Raw genomic sequence first — 19,172 nt, forward strand, 5'->3', positions numbered from 1 at the left:
TTGAACATTTTTGTAGTTTCATGGACTTCCATTTGATAAAAAAAAAGGATATCTTACAACTACACGTTTCTGTTGTTTAATAGAATACCATCTGCAGAATTATCTTAAATCTGGAATAAAGTATATGCTTTGTGATTTGCAGCATCAAGTCCTCAGCGAGTTCCACGTTGTTTCTAAAATACATTCCAGCCATAAAGAGAAGTGAGGCTCACTAGGTGGAGCTGATGCTGCTCAACTTTTTTTTTTTGTTTTTAATTCAATGACCTCCCGCAGACCATCAACCTGGCAGGCCCCTCCCCCATGCCCCTCCCCATCATGCATCTGGTGTGACAACAGCCAAGGACACAGACAGGCTGTTGTGTTTTCCGGTGTGTGTATTAGTTGTTTAAGATTTAACATAAGTAGCTGGCAAGAAAACAGAATGAATCAGTTCTTCACAAACACATCAGGCTTCATTTGCTTTTTTCACTTGTGTTTAAATTTAAAATTATTTTTGCTCAGACATCTTAACATTGAGTCAGAAATTGGTTAAAAAAAAAACAAAAAAAAAACAACACTGGTTTATCTGAGCATATGCAACCACTTACGAAGATCATGAGAAGACATCACTCCATTTAAAAGAAGAAAACTTTATGTAAAAAATGCAAAAATAAACCAAAAACAGCTAATCATTTGTTGTAACAGATTTTATTTAAAAAATGTATCGTATAGATGCGGAAATGTTCAGTTTAAATACAATCTAAAATCAATCTTTTATATATTTATATTTTTTTCATAATATTGGGAATGGGCTACTTTTTTTTTTTTAAAACAGTTTGCATCTAGTTACAATTCTATGACCAAGTAGTTATTAGCATGATAGCTACAAAAAAAGCGCACTGTAGAGTTTGTATACAAATACACACAGGACAAACAATAAAACACACATATTTGCAAATGTCTGGTCTGTATCTTTTCCCCATAAATAGTGTAAATCCAACAACTGTGAACAAGGAAAACACTTTTCATCGGCCACCTGTTCTTCAGATGTTCATCTCTTTATAAATACAACAAAAATACTTCTCTGAGCACAATCCCTGTCACACGTATGTTAGTTTGTCTGGAGCGTTTTCAGTTTGAGTCCTCAAGGCTGCTGCTTTTCTGCTCGGAGCCACAGTTGCAAAGTCGGACCATGATGCTTTGCAGGCCGGGCTCCACAATACCAAGCAGGGGCCTCTGCGAGGGGTCTCCATTCCAGCAGGCCTCCATTAGCTGCCAGCACTCCTCATCGAAAATTGGCAGCCGCTCCGGTCTGGCACCTGAAGATAATAACAGGGGAAAGTGAGTCATGTGTTCAGTTCAGTTTACTCATTCTCAAAGTGCCTCAAACTATAATAGACATTTTAAATTGTCCTGGCCTTGGTGACCTAAAGGGAATATTAGAACTCTGTGGAAAAGGTGAGTGGGTACTTTTCAATGATTTTTGGATATCAATTTTTAGGTTGTGTTTTGTGTTGACGTCTGTGAGTATACATGGGACATCTTGGAGGTCATATTGTGATATGATGCTGTTAATTGATGGTGGCCATTTCATTTCTCCATGCGAGTCCATTTATTAATGTTGTGGGTTATATTTGCTTTTTTAATTATTAACCAGACCAGAACGAAAGGAAACATGTTTCTTGCATGGGCTGAAACTAACCACATGTTTGGATAAAACCTTTGTGTTTACCTTTTTTAACATTGTTCCAAAGCTGGTCCTTGCTGGAGCATTTCTCAAAGGCTTCGGGGAGTTTTACTGAACCAGTGCAGAGGTACCAGAAAAGGATCCCAAAGGCGTAGACATCAACAGAATTATCATACTTTCCTGTCAGGAGAAGCAGAAAACTTCAGAAAACTGATGAAGACACATTTAGGTTAAACTTTTGCATAAAATACAGCAACAGCTTCCAAAATGTGTAAAGTTCGTCCTCTGAGGTGAATAAGGGATGTTTCACAAACAAATTAAGGTTACCTGTAAACAGCTCTGGAGCCATGTGGATGGGAGTTCCTACAATACTACCAGACATCATAGCTTCTGGTTTACAGAAGCCAAGGTCAGTGATCTTTGCACGATTTTGTTTATCCAACTAAAAGAAAACAGAACGTGAAAGGTTTTATAGACATGTTGCAAAGAAAAAGAGCTTCATTAGATGAAACACAATATTGTGGCTCCAGATTAACAAAGAAAACACTCAACAGCTACTTATTTCATCTGTATAATCAACCAAACTGTGTTTTTCAAAACACAGCTTGTAAGATATGGCAGTTTTTAAAAGCAAATGTTCTTTTCATGCTTCTCCTGCATGTGTCTTAATGACGTTACCGATGATATTGCGGGTCAATTTCAGTGAAAATTTAACTCTAAAGGGTACCCGTAAGAGGGTATTGATTTTCTTGTTAACTATGTGGACAAAGTTTTTTGTTTGATTAGTTGACAGAATACTAACAGATGATTAGGTTATTTGAGGTAAAAACGGAAAAAAAAGAAGCAATAGAAATTACACATATATTTTAAAGGTTTTGAAACTCCAAATATGTCCCTGTCTGGCACATCCCTTCAACATACATCTTTTTTTTATACTCTGGAGCCCTTTGAAAGTTTGCACTTTAAATTTTGTTGCACTAAGTATTGTACAATGACAATAAAGCTGTTTAATTGTATTCTATATTAAATGTTGCGATACAGTTTTTACAGTTTTTTGTAGAAAACCTCCTCAGTCTCAGTAGATGGTCTGAACTTACCAGAACATTTTTTAGCTTGATGTCTCTGTGCAGGAGACCCTGACTGTGCAGGAAGCGGATCCCCTCCACCACATCCAGGGCAATCTGAAGCCTCTCCCTCAGTGATAAACCGGCCTGGTACAGAGGAACCAGGCAGACACATTAGGACAAACGCTAGACTGTAATGTTTTTCAAATAAATGAATAAATATATCTCCTTTTCTTATCACTCGATTAGCATGTTACCTTCAAGCCTGTGTAGAGGTCTCTGTGGAGCCGCTCCATGATGAGCAGCACCGCGATGCTGGAGCCGCTGGCATAGGTGTGATCAATCACAGAACCGTGCAGGTCGACAAGCCGCTCATGTTTGGGCAGGGACCTGAGGCAACACACCCAGGGGAAGAAGGAATTATTTTAGTTTTGTGATCTTAAAATTATTTATTTTTGTTAACTTTGTGCCACAGAATATTAATGCAAGCCCTGTTTGCAAAGCCTCGCAGATTTATGGCAGCAGATGAGCATTTATCAGTCACTGGCACTTCAACAACAAATTGTCTTGTACACAGATCAGCCTTCAGGCCTCAACAGTCAAAGCTATTTGACTGGGTGGAGTTTTACCTGCAGGCACAGCACCAGGATTTTTTCTCTCCCGGTGCTAAGGGGGAGCTTGACTGATACATGGGGGTGCTAGGAAAATAAGTGATTTTCATGACTTTAGTTACTTAATAAGAAGGTTCTCATTTTTTCAATAAAAGCTTGAGGGGCTTAAGTGGGGCTATAGCACCCCCTAGCCCCGGTGTAACGCCGTGCCCATTTACCTGTCATGTCTAATAAAAACTACTCTGCTCTTCTGAACCTGCTAGAGCCATATGACATCTTCCATGCTCATCTGAGTGTCAGTAAAATGACGAATGTTACATTTCACAAAGGCAGTTGTTTGTCTTAAAGACATAAAACTTTCAGACAATCTGGATTCCCGCGGTTGGTACTTGGTGTGGTGTCTTTTTTTCTTTCTTAATAACTCACCTTGTGTAGTGAAACTCTAACGCTAGATCATTCCAGTGTTTGTCATCAGGCGGCACTACAGACTTTAGAGCGCACGGGTAGTGTCCTCCCCAACTGTCACACAAGTAGACAACTCCATATTGGCCCCGGCCTAGCTCTCGGCCAAGCTTAGGCTTGCCTGTCAGAGGGAAAAAAAATATATATATAATTTTTTATGTCAAAGTAGAAACAAGTGTGAATACAGTTGGGAAGTTAAATCTACAGTTTTAAGCTTGCAAATATGTCTTGCATTAGTTTCATGTTCAAGACTTGCTTTTAAAATCCCCCTCTCCTTAACCAGTGTTTTTATTTTCACAGAGGAGTGCAAGAAATCTAAAGCACAGGAGTTAAACTTTTAAACTAAACAATATTTACATTTGTATCATATCTGGATTTTTCAATGAAAGAAAAGGAGTGGATAGAATTTTCAACAACATATTATTGCAGGATTGTCTGAGCAGACACCGAGATGAGTTTGGTCTGTGTGTTAACAGTAGGAGTATTTGGTGGGGACTCACCATGCAGCAGCACATCCCTGAGGGAGCGGCTCTCCAGAGACAGGCGGGCCAGCCGAGGGGCATGGTCCTTCCTCACACGGAGCCACAGGTCCTCAGTGCGCTCCAGACGTCCCGTATGCCCTTCCTCCAGCTACAAGCACCAACACATGACATCTGATGGTTAGTACAGTGAGCAGCTGCTGCTAAAACATTTTATTTTCGTATGTGACCTTCACATTGTTAAAACTGTTTTTAAGGAATACATAAAAACCAAAAATTACATTTCTCAAATAATTTTTGTGCATGCAGGGTCTACAGATTCAACCAAACATACATTTCAGCCATCAGCTGTCAGAGCTGGTAGCAGCCATAACTGCAACTATCAACCCTCCTATCTTTAGACAGAGAAATTATGTTTATAAATTCCTTCTGTTTTATGTAACAGCTCAATTTGTTTTTTTTTCTTCTTTCGACCTCAACATTAAAAGCAAAGGCCAGCTGCTTTAACTTCTGAAATGTTGTCCTTTGTCATAAATTAAATGTTCTGGGTCAACATGTAGCTGCTCTTTGATAGATTGTTTTTTTTTTTTTTTTTTAAACCAGGGATCAACACAAGATGGATGTCTTTTCTTTGCTGGTGTTTTCATACACTCATTACACAAGGTTAAATTTAATAGAGTCCTGTGGGATTTGTTTTAAAAACGGGACTACAAAGTAGGGATCACCAATGAGTCACTCTGTGCTTCAGGTTGAGCCACCATGTATACTGGTTGACTGAATTTTTTTGTAATGGACATATTGGCATGTAAACATTGTGCTCTGTTGCAAAGTTTAAGGTAAACATTATTTAATTTCTTTATGCAACTTTTACCAGATAATCCAAGTCTGTCTCTCCTGGATGATGAAGTACATTAGAAACCCCGCATGCTATAACATCAGCATAAAAGAATGTCAATGATTTTTTTATTCTGACGTTAGAAGATTAATTGGTTCAGTTTGTTTAATGTGAAGTTTTTTTGTTTCACGAATTAGTGAATAATATCTGTGGGTTTTGGCCTGCTGTTTGGCCTGTGGCAGTTAAGCGATATCCAAGACTCTGATGGACATTTGTATGGATTCCTGATGTTTCACAGACCAAGCAAATAATTGACTTACGGAGAAAAAAAAATTTATGTCAAAACTAATCCCTTGCTACAATTTTAGCTATGGTCAACAAAGGAACCAGTCACTGAAAAGATATGATTGATATGATGGTTTTTAACCTTGTCTACATGACTTTGGTCTGCTATGAACTGAATAATGCAGTAACTAATTAAACCTAAACCTAATGTTTAGATTTGACACAGAGTTAACATATAATATTTTTGGGCCATGTTGCAAACTATGACCTGCTGAACCTGCAATAAATCAAGTCAGGACTGGACCCCACAGACTAACACGAAGAATCAGACATAACTAAACAAAACAAGGGCCTAGAAATTTGACCCAAACTGATTTGTGATAATCAGCCACACAAACCATTAACCTGATGTCCTCACTCTTTCTCTTGAATTCTCACATTCCTGTGTTACGAAGACTTCATCATCCTCTGATATTCCACACATTACATTCAGATTCATAAAACTCTTACCATAAAACTAAATATGGATATAATAAGGCCAGAGGTTTCATCTCCATCATGAAGATGTGCTGCTTATTAATCTGATATTTCCCAAAAGAACATGACAGGAAAACATTGTTAGCTAATAGTAGTAGATCGCTTTGTACTGCAGTCAGTCACTCGCTCAGATAAATACCCAAGTCAAACTAGGCCACCACAATTAATCTATATGCTTCTGTAACAGCAATCAAATTTAAGAATTACTGATTGTGAAAATGTTGTTGCTGATGTGATACACATCGTCTCTCATGTGATGATGGCCATCAGATCAAATTGATGGAAAATGGTTTGTGAAGGATTTCATGGTTGGGGGTCAAAGAGAGGGAGCAAACTGAAGTGAAGAACAATGAACTGACCAATTAGCTGCCTGTGGAGATGTAACTGAAGACATTATGGAACTGTCACACATTGTAAGTGTTGTGACAGAAATCAAAGAAAGACATCCCCTATCTTCGGACAGTTATCAGCCCCCAGTTTCAACCAGCCATTGGAACAAAGGGAGTGACATTTCAGTCAAATTCTGTGAGCTGCCCACCCCCCACCCTTTTACCACAGCATGGTATAGACTTGGTAGTATGGCCTTTTTGGTTTTCAATTGGGCAAAATTAGGGATAACACCTATCTGATACCTGGTACTTTCTCTGGTCTCTCTGCTGAGGTCAAACCAAAAGAAAAGAAAGTAACATAAAAACTCTGAAGGTAACTAAAAAAATGCCAGTAATGCGCCATTAGTATATGAGGTGAGACGTTCTGAACAAACCTACCATTTCTACCTACCAACTCCTAAACACATGTACACTACTCACTGTAGACAAATAATTTACCAAAATTATTATTGTTCTCTTCTGTGAACCACACGAACGCTTTCAGTTAAGTTAGTTATCTTGAAAGCAATAGGACACTAGTAGCTTAAAGGCAAGCTGTGGAAAGAGAGATGCAGGCTAAAAGAAAAACAGACAGTGAACAAGAGAGAGGACGTCAACCTGGCGCAGAGATGCGGCAAAGGCCTCATGGGAGCTGTTGAGTCGGGTTCTGAACTGAGAGCAGATGCTTCGGGCCAGTTTGGCAGCACTGAGACTCTCTATGGCGTCCTGGGCCACTTTTCGCTTCCAGTCTGCAGTGACGGCTGGAGGGTTTACAAATGTTATCCGGTGGATTATCTAGGAGCAGGACACAGCGTTAAATGACACCTGATTTGCATTGAAAATTACCAAGGCTGGATTTTTGAGACACTGACCTGTTTGATTTGCTCCCAGACAAGTCGTGTGACAGAAGAGCCTGAGTGAAAAGTAACCTCCACATGATAGGCAGCATTTAACAACTGTGTGTGACGGATAAGAAAAGATAACCATAAATACCAGTAAATGTCATTTATTGGTCTGGAGGCCACGACACTGAATCCAAACAGAAATAACAGATGTTTAAACATCACTTCTTTTCTTACAAGCATTTTGACTTCTGACATTGCATTTTGCTAACAAGTATCTCTCTGTGCTCCTGTTGCTATGGTTTTTACTACAGCGCTATTGAATAAAACCTGACTTAAATGAATAGCAGAGAGAAAAGGTGTTGTGTAACTCTAGCCCCAAATTTTGGTTTGCTGACAATTATCAAGGCTCTGGCTATATTTTTTTTTCCTTTGAAAATACTTTTTTTTTTTTTTTATAAAAGTGGTTTCCAAATGTTTATAATTACAATTCATTATTCCAATATATAAATTAAAAAAAAACAAAACAAAACTTTACATTAATACATTCATAAATTAGATTTGACCATCTGCACACAATTTTTTGACATGCAGACCAAGTAAGGTTTCTGTTTTTCACAAGTTTTGCTCACCTGTTTGAGATGATTGGAAGTGATATTGTGAACAGAAGATTCGATGTGCGACTTCTCCAGACTGTTGAGGCAACGCTCAAGAGTTCCTACGAAGCTCTCTCTCAGATAGTCCACAGAGCTGATGAGTTTATTTGCCACAGCCTGATTCAAACGAACCACTATCAGCTCCTGGATCTGGTTGATGCAAGATTTGATCTCCTTTGACGATACAGGCTCTCCATTAGTTGTCACAATGATGTCTGCAGGTCAAAGAAAACAGCATGTCAAATTCATTTGTGACGCATGAAGCTCATTAGCAAAATGAAATTCTATTAAATGAACACTAATTATATTAGTATTGCCTATTAAAGATGTGTGTGAATAGACAATGTGACAGTCTCATCATGCAAGTAGTGTCTCCGCATGTTTGTGTGCTCAACCCCTCTGTCCTGTCCCTGAGCGGGTTTTTTTCTTAATTTTATTTCATTTTGTATAATGAGACATCGAGTCAGAGATCATTTGGATAATTTATATAGCAAGAAGCATTCACACATGTAAATCATGATATACTAAGAATACACAAAAGAGAGAAAAGTAATTGTTTTATGTAATAACTGGCAAGTCTCACAAGGCAGATTTGTGATACTTGGCTAAATAAAATTTTTTACTTTAAGTAACTTGAATGTCTGAACAAAGGCAGTGAAGAGAATCTTGAACTTGTTTAAAACAAATAGTAATGTGTTTGGTAAAATCAGGGGAACATTTATTTCTTTATATCCGAGCTGCTTTCACATTGCCAGGATTAGTCCACACATGATTTGAACAGAGCGAAAGAAGGGTTAGCTCCTGCTCCTGGATAAATTTATTTGGATATCTCAGTATACCTTCTTCAAGCAGCATCTGCGGGAAGACATATTTAAGATCATTTCAAAAGACTACAGTGTGTGTACCACAAGTTCTCCATCTTATTCAACGGACTCATAACAAAGAGGGAATCCTTTCTTATTACGTTATAAGAGCAAATTGAGGCAGATGTGTTGTCTATGTTGAATAATCAAATGTGAAACCATAAAATTCAATTGGCAGTTTCAGAGAATCTAGATTTAAAAATGTAACTGGAGACTATAGCTCCAATTTTATGTACAATAGATTCTTTTCAGCAGAAAAGCTTTAGATCTTAATTTAGTACAGCTTGGAAATAGGAACTGCTGTTGCCCCATCACAAGAAGGTCGCAGAGTTTACATGTAAAAAGAATATGTTTCCTCCAGGTACTCCGGTTTCCTCCCACAGTCCAAAGACATCATGTTTAAAAGAGAAAATTTAATTTGAAAAGCCACCCTCATAAATGTGTAATTGTAAAACACTGTAGTCTAACAATAAAGTAAAACGATACATTGACAGCAGCCGAGACAACACCACAGGAAATCATAAATAAACACACACACACACACACACACACACACACACACACACACACACACACACACACACACACACACACACACACACACACACACACACACACACACACACACACACAGTTCAGCCAGTTATTTATGATGTTGATGTGCATTCCCAACAAAATCAATTAAAATCACAAGATCTCAAATGAGTCATTTTTCAGCTTGGATTTTTTGAATCCTTAATTAATAAGTTGAATTCAAATTGGAAGTGCCCACACAGAATAGGAATAATGTTGTAATATTTACTTCAAGCCACAAGAATAACACAAGTTTCACTTGTCGCTGCAACTTTCAGATAACATATCATTCTGCTGATCTTCTTAAAGGCTTTATCAAAAGCAGAGATGATTTATCATGAAATAAAATTGAAATGTCATTCTTAACAACAAAAAGAGACGCCTTATCTGTCCTGTGGCATTTATTCAGACTGTTAACTCACTAACCTGTAAACTCCAAGTTGGCAGCATCCTCCAGCAACTGCTCTTTCATGCTGCCAAGCGTATCCACAATCATTTCCTTCATCTCTTCCTGTTTTCGGTTCGCAATGGCCATGAGGGATGTGAACAGCTCACCCTCTTTCTCACGGGTGTACTCCAACCTGCGGGGTGTTATCTGCAGGTCCCTCTGCATGTCAAAGGCCTGCATAGAAGTGAAATGGAAGGGACAATGTCTGATAGTGATTTTTCAGGGGCCTACGCATCAAAATAGGCAGAAAATGGTAGCAGTTGTAGCAACAAATGCCAAATGACTGTGAATCAGCAAAACAATTACAGACATTCAGACGAAAAGTGTTATGATGGGTTATCATCTGACCTGGTTAATGAAAAGATCTAGACTGCGACAGTGTAGCCCATTGAGCAGATTGGCAGCTTCCACCTGTTGGTTTTGAAGCACTTGACGAGCAAAAGGCACCAGCAGTCGGTGCAGTCTTTCAAAGGCCTCACCCAGCATGCTCTGGGGCTTGGCACCTGGGGCAGGTCCCTGTGTTGGGTTGCCACAGGAGCAGTTTCCTGCTGGGTTAGTAAGGAAGCCAAGGGACAGAAGTTGCTTATGGAGGACGCTCTTCTCCCTGTCTTTCTCCTTCTCCACGCGGCGGCTGGGTTCAGGGGAGGTTGCTGGCATGGTGTTAGGCATACGAACAAAACAGATGGGAAAGGGGAGCAGCTCTTTGACCTTCCAGAGCTCAGCCACCTGCTCTGTGCTTAGGGAGTCCTGGTTAATAGCATACAGGATAATAGGGACCACATTGCGTGTACAGTCCTCCAGGGCCTCTCCAATGGGCTGGACACTCGGACAAGGCACAACCATGACTTTTGCTTCCTGAGGATAATGCAGAAGGAAACAACAGAAATATTACACACTGGTTTATAAATATAACAGTTGCAAAAAAGGACAGTTCACCAAAAATCAAACATCTGGCCATGTGGACATACCACTAGATTTAAACAGAGGTTTGCTGAGATATCAGTCACTGAACCAGAAATAACAGACCTGAATTTGACTTAAAAGAGACAAAATACTATTGGCACAAGATAAAATACAAATACTATTCAGCTCTTTTGCTATGGTCCTGAAATTTACCACAGGTTTCGCCCATTTCCCTTGATCATTTCTTACACATTTCTACTCTACCAAACGATAAGGCGGAAGGAGGGTAGCCTGAGCAAAAAATCTCAACATGTCCAAGGAGAAATATTTCAGCTCTTCTTCTTTTTTTTTTTTTTTTTTGGGGGGGGTGGGTTCAGGTTCACACTTTTAAAAAGTTGGTGACAAGCTGGTATTTATTTAGACAAGCTAGCATTTAGTCACTCAATTTCCTCACAAGCTGATGGAGATTAAAATTTGTCTTAAAAATGTGAATACTGGCCACAAACACAACACAAAATAAATGATAATGGGTTTCTCTGTCTGTATAAATAGGCAACTGTTTTTTCACAAGTTTGTCATACACACAAAATAGGATAACGTGTCAGTGCTATGGTTACAGATCCTTTATGCAATCTGTTACATAATCCGCTATCTTTTCTGAGAAATAAGTCAAAAATCTTCATGCTAAATCGGTCTTGTTCAATTTAGATAAAACGGCCCTTCAGTGTTCTGGAAAAAATGTAGAGGACCTCATCTGACCACTAAAGTAAAAATCCTGTTATGTGGGTTCAGCCAATTGTTTCAAAGCTGTAGAAGAAACATCCACACTTATCACACGCTCCTTCTATTTCTGAACACATCACACATAAATATTTGTTGTGGTCTCGGGAGAATCTCTAACAGGGCAGAAAAATGTAAAACGCCCAGCTCAACTGTTGATAAATAATGACATTAACAAAAATAGACTGGCAGAGGACTCCAGAGAAAGAGGAAAAAAAAGAGAGAGGGAGCGAGAAAAGAGGCAGAAATGATCAACAGCTACACAAAGGAGACAGTCAGTCCTGTCTCCAAGAAACAAGAGCGGAGCCCATCTGAGCAGTCTCTTTGGAACAAAGATAGCCTGCAAACATTTATTCACAACCAATCAAAATCAATACAATGTTTGAATTGCCTTAATGCACCCCATTTTCCATAGCAACAATCAAAAGAATGTCTGTACGCCACTGTATTTTGAAGTACTACTTTGTTTTTCACGTCTGTAAAAAGAATGAGCTTCCATTACTGCCACAGTCTGACCCAGTTGTACAAAGTAACACAATTGAGACAAACAACCACTTATGAAATTAAAATTTTCGTTCTATTAGCATAGTTTTAAGGGGGTTGCTAATGTCTCAGCTCTGTGTTACAAGCAAGCCGTCTAATGTGAATTTGTGGAGCAATACCAATAGACATAAGAGAAGAGAATTTTAGAAACATGGCGATAGGTTAGTCCCCTTGTTCCTTCTCATGGTTAATGATGAAAAGAAGCTAATTAGCAGGTTGGTTGTCATCTGTGGGCCTCTAAAGCAAGGTGCTGTGACTATGGCACTAGTATGTGAATACCACAGTGAGCGGAGAGATTCTGGACCTTCACTTAACTCCCACCTAAACACATTAATCCCTCATTCATTCAGCCAAAAGAATGGTGGCCCCATGACAAAATTTGTTTCAGATCGATTGAACCACTTGAGTCCACAGATTGCAGTCATATATGAAAAATGTGAAATAACTGATTAAGGGTTTTGCTGAGTCTGAGTTGATTAATCTAACTAACTACTCAGGCTAACGTTAGAACAGACATGCCACACAGAGCCATCTGGAAACTCGTGCAACCGGCGTTAGCACTGTTATTTCATAGGTTTTTCTACATTGAAGAATTAAGCATGAGAGTAAGCTTTCAGGTTTATATCATAATAAAGCCAAAGAGGCTTTTTGTTTAATTGAGCAGTTTGAATGTGAAGTTCAAAACGCTTAAGAGTATTTTCTGCAGGCTGCACTTATATATTTTACATTTTCCTACCTAGACTCAGGAATGTTTTTATTTAAAAAGAACCATCATTTGTTAAGGGAATTGCGTTTGTTTAATGTTTTCACTGTTTTATTTTTTCAATTTGACAAGAAATGAAAAGCAAGATCACTTCTTTCCCCATTTTCCAAAATGTACTGAACTGTGATTTCAAAGCAAGGTACATACTGAACAGAGACTTCATTGTACTGTTACACCCTTAATGCCAACCTATTAATTGCTTATAATATAATGACAATGATTAGTGGGTTTTCCTCTTAAACACATGATATATGATGCAACTTGTCTTTAAGAAATTAGGAGTGTTTATAACTCTCCCATAATCCCCATTTCAACTACTTAAGAAAAATGAAAATGTTGTGTGTAAAAACATGAGCCAGTGTCCCAGAAATTAGAGGTATCCATGGAAACTTCAGATCACAGTCAATGGTTCAGGATTTTTTGCAAGTGGCCCAGTCATGTGAATCACACCAGACCACTGGCATTACGTAAGGGGGCTGGGCGGGTGGGCTGCCCTGAAGCTGAGTTAGGCCTAGTTACTGGGGTTGGGTCTTAAGGGCCTTGGAATAAAGGATTAGAGACTAATTTCCATGTGCGACACATGATAAGGAATGACTACAATTCTTACACCATCAGAAATCCATTCATTCCCACAACATATTGAAATTTTCAGGTTGCACTGGCTGAAGATCACCATAAATGAACCATGTGACCACCAATTCTTACTTTTTTCATGCAACTACACAATGATCTGAGTCCATTTTAAGTGGTACTTGAAACCTGGAAGGGAGAAAGGTGAAAGGATTATTTAAAAAAAAAAAAAAAAATCCTGAACAGCAGCACAGATCAAAACAGAAAATAAGCTGCTGCGCTCAGTAATCTGTTTGCAGGGTGAGCCATGTCTGAATACAAAAAGTGGTGAAAACCAAAGACGAGAAAAACTAAACCAATCTAGGTCTACAGGAGGAAATGCCACCAAGCAGAAAATAAACAAACAGTGAGAAGTTGGCCCTATGAGTGAGATCAGTGACATAATCAAAAGGACCATTTTTCGTCTAGTGGATCACAACACGACTTAAGTGTACCATGTCATATGAGTGTTGTAATTATCAAGTAACCTGTTAAAAACCAAATGGAGGACCATACAAAGATTTGAGTTTCACATGCAGTTCTCCATCAAATTATACAAATGTTCATAGATCCCCAAATTGTGACATGAATACTTCAATTTCTCTAATACATTAATTGTTATGTGGATACAATGTTGACTCAATGAGAGCACAGAACCCCTTAACCACAGCCTGCTGTATTGCCCATATTTAAAATCAAAAACTACATGAATACATCTAATATAACAAATTTATTCAATCTAATTCTTCTCTAAGATTTTGTCACATTTCACCTTTCTTTTACATCTTCTGCCAATAGTTAGTTGGGAGCAACTGGGCCAGATTACCCAAGTATCAATGTCTCATTAAGAGGAGACAAAGCAGGGACAATGACAGTCAGTACAAGACCCATACAGTACCCATTTCCATGTCCACTCCTTATTGAAACCATGATGGGAAAGGATGGTGAGAAAGAAGGTGAACAAGGTTTGCATTTAGTCCAAGGCCTACCTGTAGCAGCGGGTGATGCAGGGTGATCTCCAGCTCTGCAAGCCTGTGAGCTGGGTCCTCACATTCCTCATGGATCTCAAGGTCCTCACGGGGAACCGTATCCCAGCGGCCACGGTTAGCCGCCAACTGGTGCACCAGCTCATACTGGCCAGGTAGAGCCAAACTGAGGCGTGTCTGTCTTCCGTGGGTGAAACACAGCTTCCTCCTCTTGCAGACAGTGCCCTGGACTCCTTCACAGGCTTCGCCAGCTTCAGGGCCCAGCGGCAACAACCTCTCCCCCAGGAGGCAGTTGAGCAGCTGGTAGCGAGCAGCACAGTCCTGGCCCAGTATCAGGATGTACGGGGCAGCACCCACGGTGTTACGCAGGAACTCTTCCTCATGGCTTGGAAAAGAAATGCAGCTTAGCTGGCCTAGGGGAGGGGAAACAGAAATTACATATATAATGTTCACACATGAAACGAGACCAAAACTTGGCCATCTACAATTTAGCGAGTGACCCTGACATAGGAAGTTCAGTTCTGGGATTAGGAAAGCTTGGTCAGCACTGAAGGGCAGAGACAGGGTACAGAGTGACGCATTATCCTTTGAATCTGAATACAATTCCCAAACAATACAACAGCATACTGTTGTATTGTATATCTCAATATTATTCCTTGTGCTGCAGTTTTCAGATCCATTCCTATAATGTGGAAAACACAAAGAAGTACTGATTTTAACTTCTGGAGGAGGATATCAGAGTTAATCCTCCAATCACGCTGAGTCACAGACTAAAACTGTATAACAGAGAGCAGAGAGAGCAACAAAGAACATTATTTCTTTCTCTTTTTAGTATTTCCACTTAACATACGTGCATGTGACTTAATTTGAACTTTAAAGTAGCTTTTCACTACTAGTATTCACCACTTGACTCATCATCCTGCATTAAAATCTGTTGTTCCAGACAAATACATGCTGAGCATTTCACTGCATGACCTGTGTGTATTGGATAAACTACACCTAACAGGAAATCAATGCAGACCTTTGCATAATCGCAACACAAACTTCAGCTCACTCTATTGTATGATCTTACTGCATCACATGGCCTTTATTCGTTTTTATTTTTAATAAATATTGTCAGCAGGTAAAGATGAAAAACAGCATTATTGTTCCATTTTCTTTGTCTTGCTTAACATTGAGGAAAATTATTCTGACCTTCTGTGTGCACAAGACACCAACTCTGATCGAGTAAGCCACTCCTGTAGATGCGACACATTACTTTTCTTCTACATACCATGGCTGCTGTGGGGTTTAATCAATATTCACAGAAGTATTTGAATTGCATGATGAAAAAAAGCTCACTGTGCTTATGTAATGCTGTGATAAGCAAAGCAGTAGATCTTGAACAGTAGTCTTTGTAATGGTACATATGACTAAATAATATGAAATAGATGAATTATGAAGTTGAACCATACCCAATCAACCGACAAACAAGGCACAATTAATGCAAAAGACAACAGCAAGAGTCTGGTATGCCTTTCCCCAGCCAACTAGTCGGTGCACAAATCCCAGCATATTTGGTGCACTTAGTCTGCTCATGCTTTTTAAAGGAAGCTTAGACTTTTTCGTTTTCTCTAACCCCGATTAATGTGGAGGTACAACATACCTGTGGCTGTTCCCAGCCTTTTAGGACATTACAGTGCAGGGCTGGCTCCATGTGATCAGACCTACCTGCCTCCAAAGAAGCCGAGTCGGAGCTCATGGTCGATGCACAGGCATTGCTGTAATTTTGTCTTATTTCCCGGAAGAATGCATTGGTTTCTTTCAGGTTCTTCTTCAGCTGAGAGGAGTGCTTGTTGTAGCTGTTAAAGATCCGTGTCAGCTCCCGGGATAAGGGAGTCGTTTTCTGTTGTTGGACATTTCCCTCCATGGTCAGCGGGTCGAGCTGCTGCTGCTGCTTAGAAACAAATGCAGGTGCCAAAGACTGAAAGTTCAGGTCTCAGTTTTCCGAGACCCAAATCAGCCCTCTATTTCCCGTCCGCTCGCCTGCTGGATAACTCACCGCCTTAGTCCGTTTCAAGCTGTCATTAACATTATTGTGTCGGTGCTGGACAGACAACAGCCCCTTCAGCGTCCTCTGTCTCTGACATTGGACTTTTTCTGATGCACAGCTAGTTTAGTTTAGCCGAGCTGAGGACGAGTCTCGGCTGCAGGACAACCTGGACCGAGTCGGATTTTCAGGGTGGGCTAACTAACCACGTCGTCTCGTCTTCAGCATCTTGTGCTTCCTGTCGCTTCTTGTTAAAATCCCACTGAGTTACCGCCCGCAAACCGAGGAGACTAAAAACAAACAGATGATAACCAGCCGCCGTTGGTTTCTGGGCTCAATAATGTGTGTTTTGCTAACTAGCTGAGGTCCAGAGAGGGTTAGCTCCGCTAGCCTGAAGCCATCTCCTGCCCGTCCCCGCCTTGGCCTGGCACGGCACACATAGCCTCTAACCGGGGCACCGTTTTACAGCCATACAAATAAAACAAAAAAAAATTGTTGTTTTTTAACTCAGGCAGCTGACTGTTAATTAACGCCAACGGACTTAACGGGCCAAACAAAAATAATAATAATAAAAAAAATGTCGGTGTTGGTGCTGATGAGGCTCCGCTGGGAAAAGATCTTCCTAAACTGGCTCCGGCCCGAAGGAGCCAGCGGACATCTTCCACCCCGGAGACCGACGGCCCCGCCCGCCCCAAAAACCTGCCCTGTCGGCGGAGAGGAAGATGATAAGGACCGTCGGCTGTGGAGCGGGACGAGGTGTGTCTGAGACAAAACACACAGCCGAGGACCGGGCAATCAAATCACTGCAAAACAGAAAGTCGACCGAAGTTAGAGAGAGGAATGGGCGGGTCCGGGAAGGCGCACTGCACTCTGGGAAATGTAGGGCTTTTCATACTGTCGGTGCAGCATCAAATCGATGTCCGGCTGACCTCACACTCGGTGCACGGCATCCCAGATCTGACATATGTGGTGGTATTTTTTGCTTTTAGATGTTTTATTACAAAAAGCGTGTCAAAGCCATGGCCAAAAGTATTCATAGACAGCTGCAAAAATTGCTAATATATATATATATAGCAATTTATATATATATATTGCTAATATATATATATATATATATATACATATATATATAAATAAATTGAAGGTAATCGCGCTTTTCAATAAGTGAAAATGATCCAAATATACCATTACAAAAATGAGATTATGCTAATAATGCTAAACAAAACATATTCTTGGGCCCTAATGTCTACGGAAGCCCAGAGAGACCACTGAGGCGGAAAAAGTATAGCAATGCATTTTCTTTGTCTGATTGTTTTCTCGTGTGTTCATAAATTAAGAACAGGTAAAGAGGGGTTTTCACGCTGATCCAGATTATATATATATATATACATATATATATTCTTCTTTTTCTCATCATTTTCTCATCGGTGAAAACAAGTAAAGACAAAAGTATTGGTAGTTGTAAAAACATTTGTAATTATTTGTCGGTGCTTATTGTTGTAATACTCATCTCAGCCGTAGGAGGCTGTAGTGCACCACTAACCCGATTCCTTAGTCTTGCCTTGTCAACAATAAGGTAATGTCAGTTGATAAAACAGCAACACCCTCAGATGGGACTTGCTCACATGTACACCATGTTAATTTAAGCAAGTTAATTTAAGCAAACTTGTGGAACTAGACAGACAGTTTTGTCCATATAAACACCACTTTTTAAAACCCTCTCACTTTAAAACCCACTCTTTTCTAAAACAAATGCTTTTACACACTGCTTGTAAACAACTATTGTTTAAAGGCCAGTGGTCTGAATGACTTCCATGTTTGGTCGTTGTTTTTTAATTACCCATGTTGTCCCCTTTTCCTGTTTCTTGCATGTTGGCCTGGTCTTTGGACCTGGTTGTGTGTATAGGGCCTTTATTCATACTTTAACTGTGTATTGCATATTAAATTTAACTATTTAATTCAGTCAGTGGGGCCTTTAGTACAATGAACATAATGAAACTGTCCATGGTGTTAGGATGTAATGTGAAGCGATTGGACAGTCTCTGTCAAGTTTTCTCTCAGTGAATTCCACTGGTCCAAATCAGTCAAACCACATCCTCGGTGGTGAATGTATGCTGAGCTCTAGTGGCCAATACCGACAATTACACAACTAATCCAACTTTCTTTCAACACATCTCCCTAAATTACACTATCTACAGACTGCTTACATAGGACAGGCTGACAAATACGTTTAGTGACCTAATCAGTATTATCACTGCATGAAATTCGAGATATGAGGAAATGAAAAAAGTCATAATGTATTATTTTCTGCTAATTACTTCGTAGAAATTAGCTGTGGCTGTGTTTTTAACTAAGTAGAACTAAACACACATTAGGTGATGCTGAAAAATGAAACACCAGCTCTTTGTGTTTTATTTTATGAGTGGATAATTCATAGAAATTGCCACAGTAATTCACTTTATTAATGTGTGTTATGTTCCGTTATTGGGAATGCATTGAACAAGTTAATGAACAAGTGAATTTCATGGATTTGAGTATTCCTCTTAATGTTTAAGTGACCCATTAATGTTGTAGTTAGTCAGGAATGAACTGAATGAATCTATTTTTATTCTATCATATTTGCTTGTTTGGAAATGTAAAAAGCTCTTGAACTGGTCGTAAAACGACGTGTGTGCATTTTGAAAAACCTCTTCAACTTTTTCTTTATGTTGCCTTTTTTATTTTAAATCCATCCACTCATCCCTGAAAATACCCGACATGTCATGTTGTTAAACAGAACTTTCTCACAGCTAACATGACAGCTGTCACAGCAGGAATTTGTTTCAAACACCACTGATGCTTCAGAGTTGAAACGAGCTTCTGGACTGAAC

General features: G+C 39.6%; 1 protein-coding gene across 1 annotated transcript; it reads right to left on the bottom strand.

The window, feature by feature from the left end:
• Positions 1-719: 719 nt before the first annotated feature.
• dstyk (dual serine/threonine and tyrosine protein kinase) lies at positions 720-17,130 on the bottom strand. The gene is made up of 14 exons (XM_029501589.1): positions 15,984-17,130; positions 14,277-14,686; positions 10,038-10,544; positions 9,668-9,863; positions 7,782-8,020; positions 7,180-7,263; positions 6,926-7,102; positions 4,304-4,433; positions 3,768-3,924; positions 2,988-3,120; positions 2,764-2,877; positions 1,994-2,108; positions 1,712-1,846; positions 720-1,298 (listed from the first exon to the last, which is right to left on the bottom strand). The coding sequence occupies exons 1-14, from the start codon at positions 16,180-16,182 to the stop codon at positions 1,111-1,113; spliced, it is 2,784 nt and encodes a 927-aa protein (XP_029357449.1). The 5' UTR covers positions 16,183-17,130; the 3' UTR covers positions 720-1,110.
• Positions 17,131-19,172: the final 2,042 nt, after the last annotated feature.

Source organism: Echeneis naucrates, chromosome 5 (genome assembly GCF_900963305.1).
Source record: "Echeneis naucrates chromosome 5, fEcheNa1.1, whole genome shotgun sequence".
In the NCBI taxonomy this organism is placed as follows: Eukaryota; Metazoa; Chordata; class Actinopteri; order Carangiformes; family Echeneidae; genus Echeneis; species Echeneis naucrates.

Excerpts from the sequence above, each read along its gene's own strand:
- dstyk (XM_029501589.1), bottom strand. The coding sequence starts at position 16,182 with ATGGAGGGAAATGTCCAACAACAGAAAACGACTCCCTTATCCCGGGAG. Across the intron at positions 9,864-10,037 it reads TAGATCTTTTCATTAACCAG|GCCTTTGACATGCAGAGGGA; the intron begins GTCAGATGATAA and ends ACTTCTATGCAG. Across the intron at positions 3,925-4,303 it reads CAGGGATGTGCTGCTGCATG|GCAAGCCTAAGCTTGGCCGA; the intron begins GTGAGTCCCCAC and ends TCCCTCTGACAG.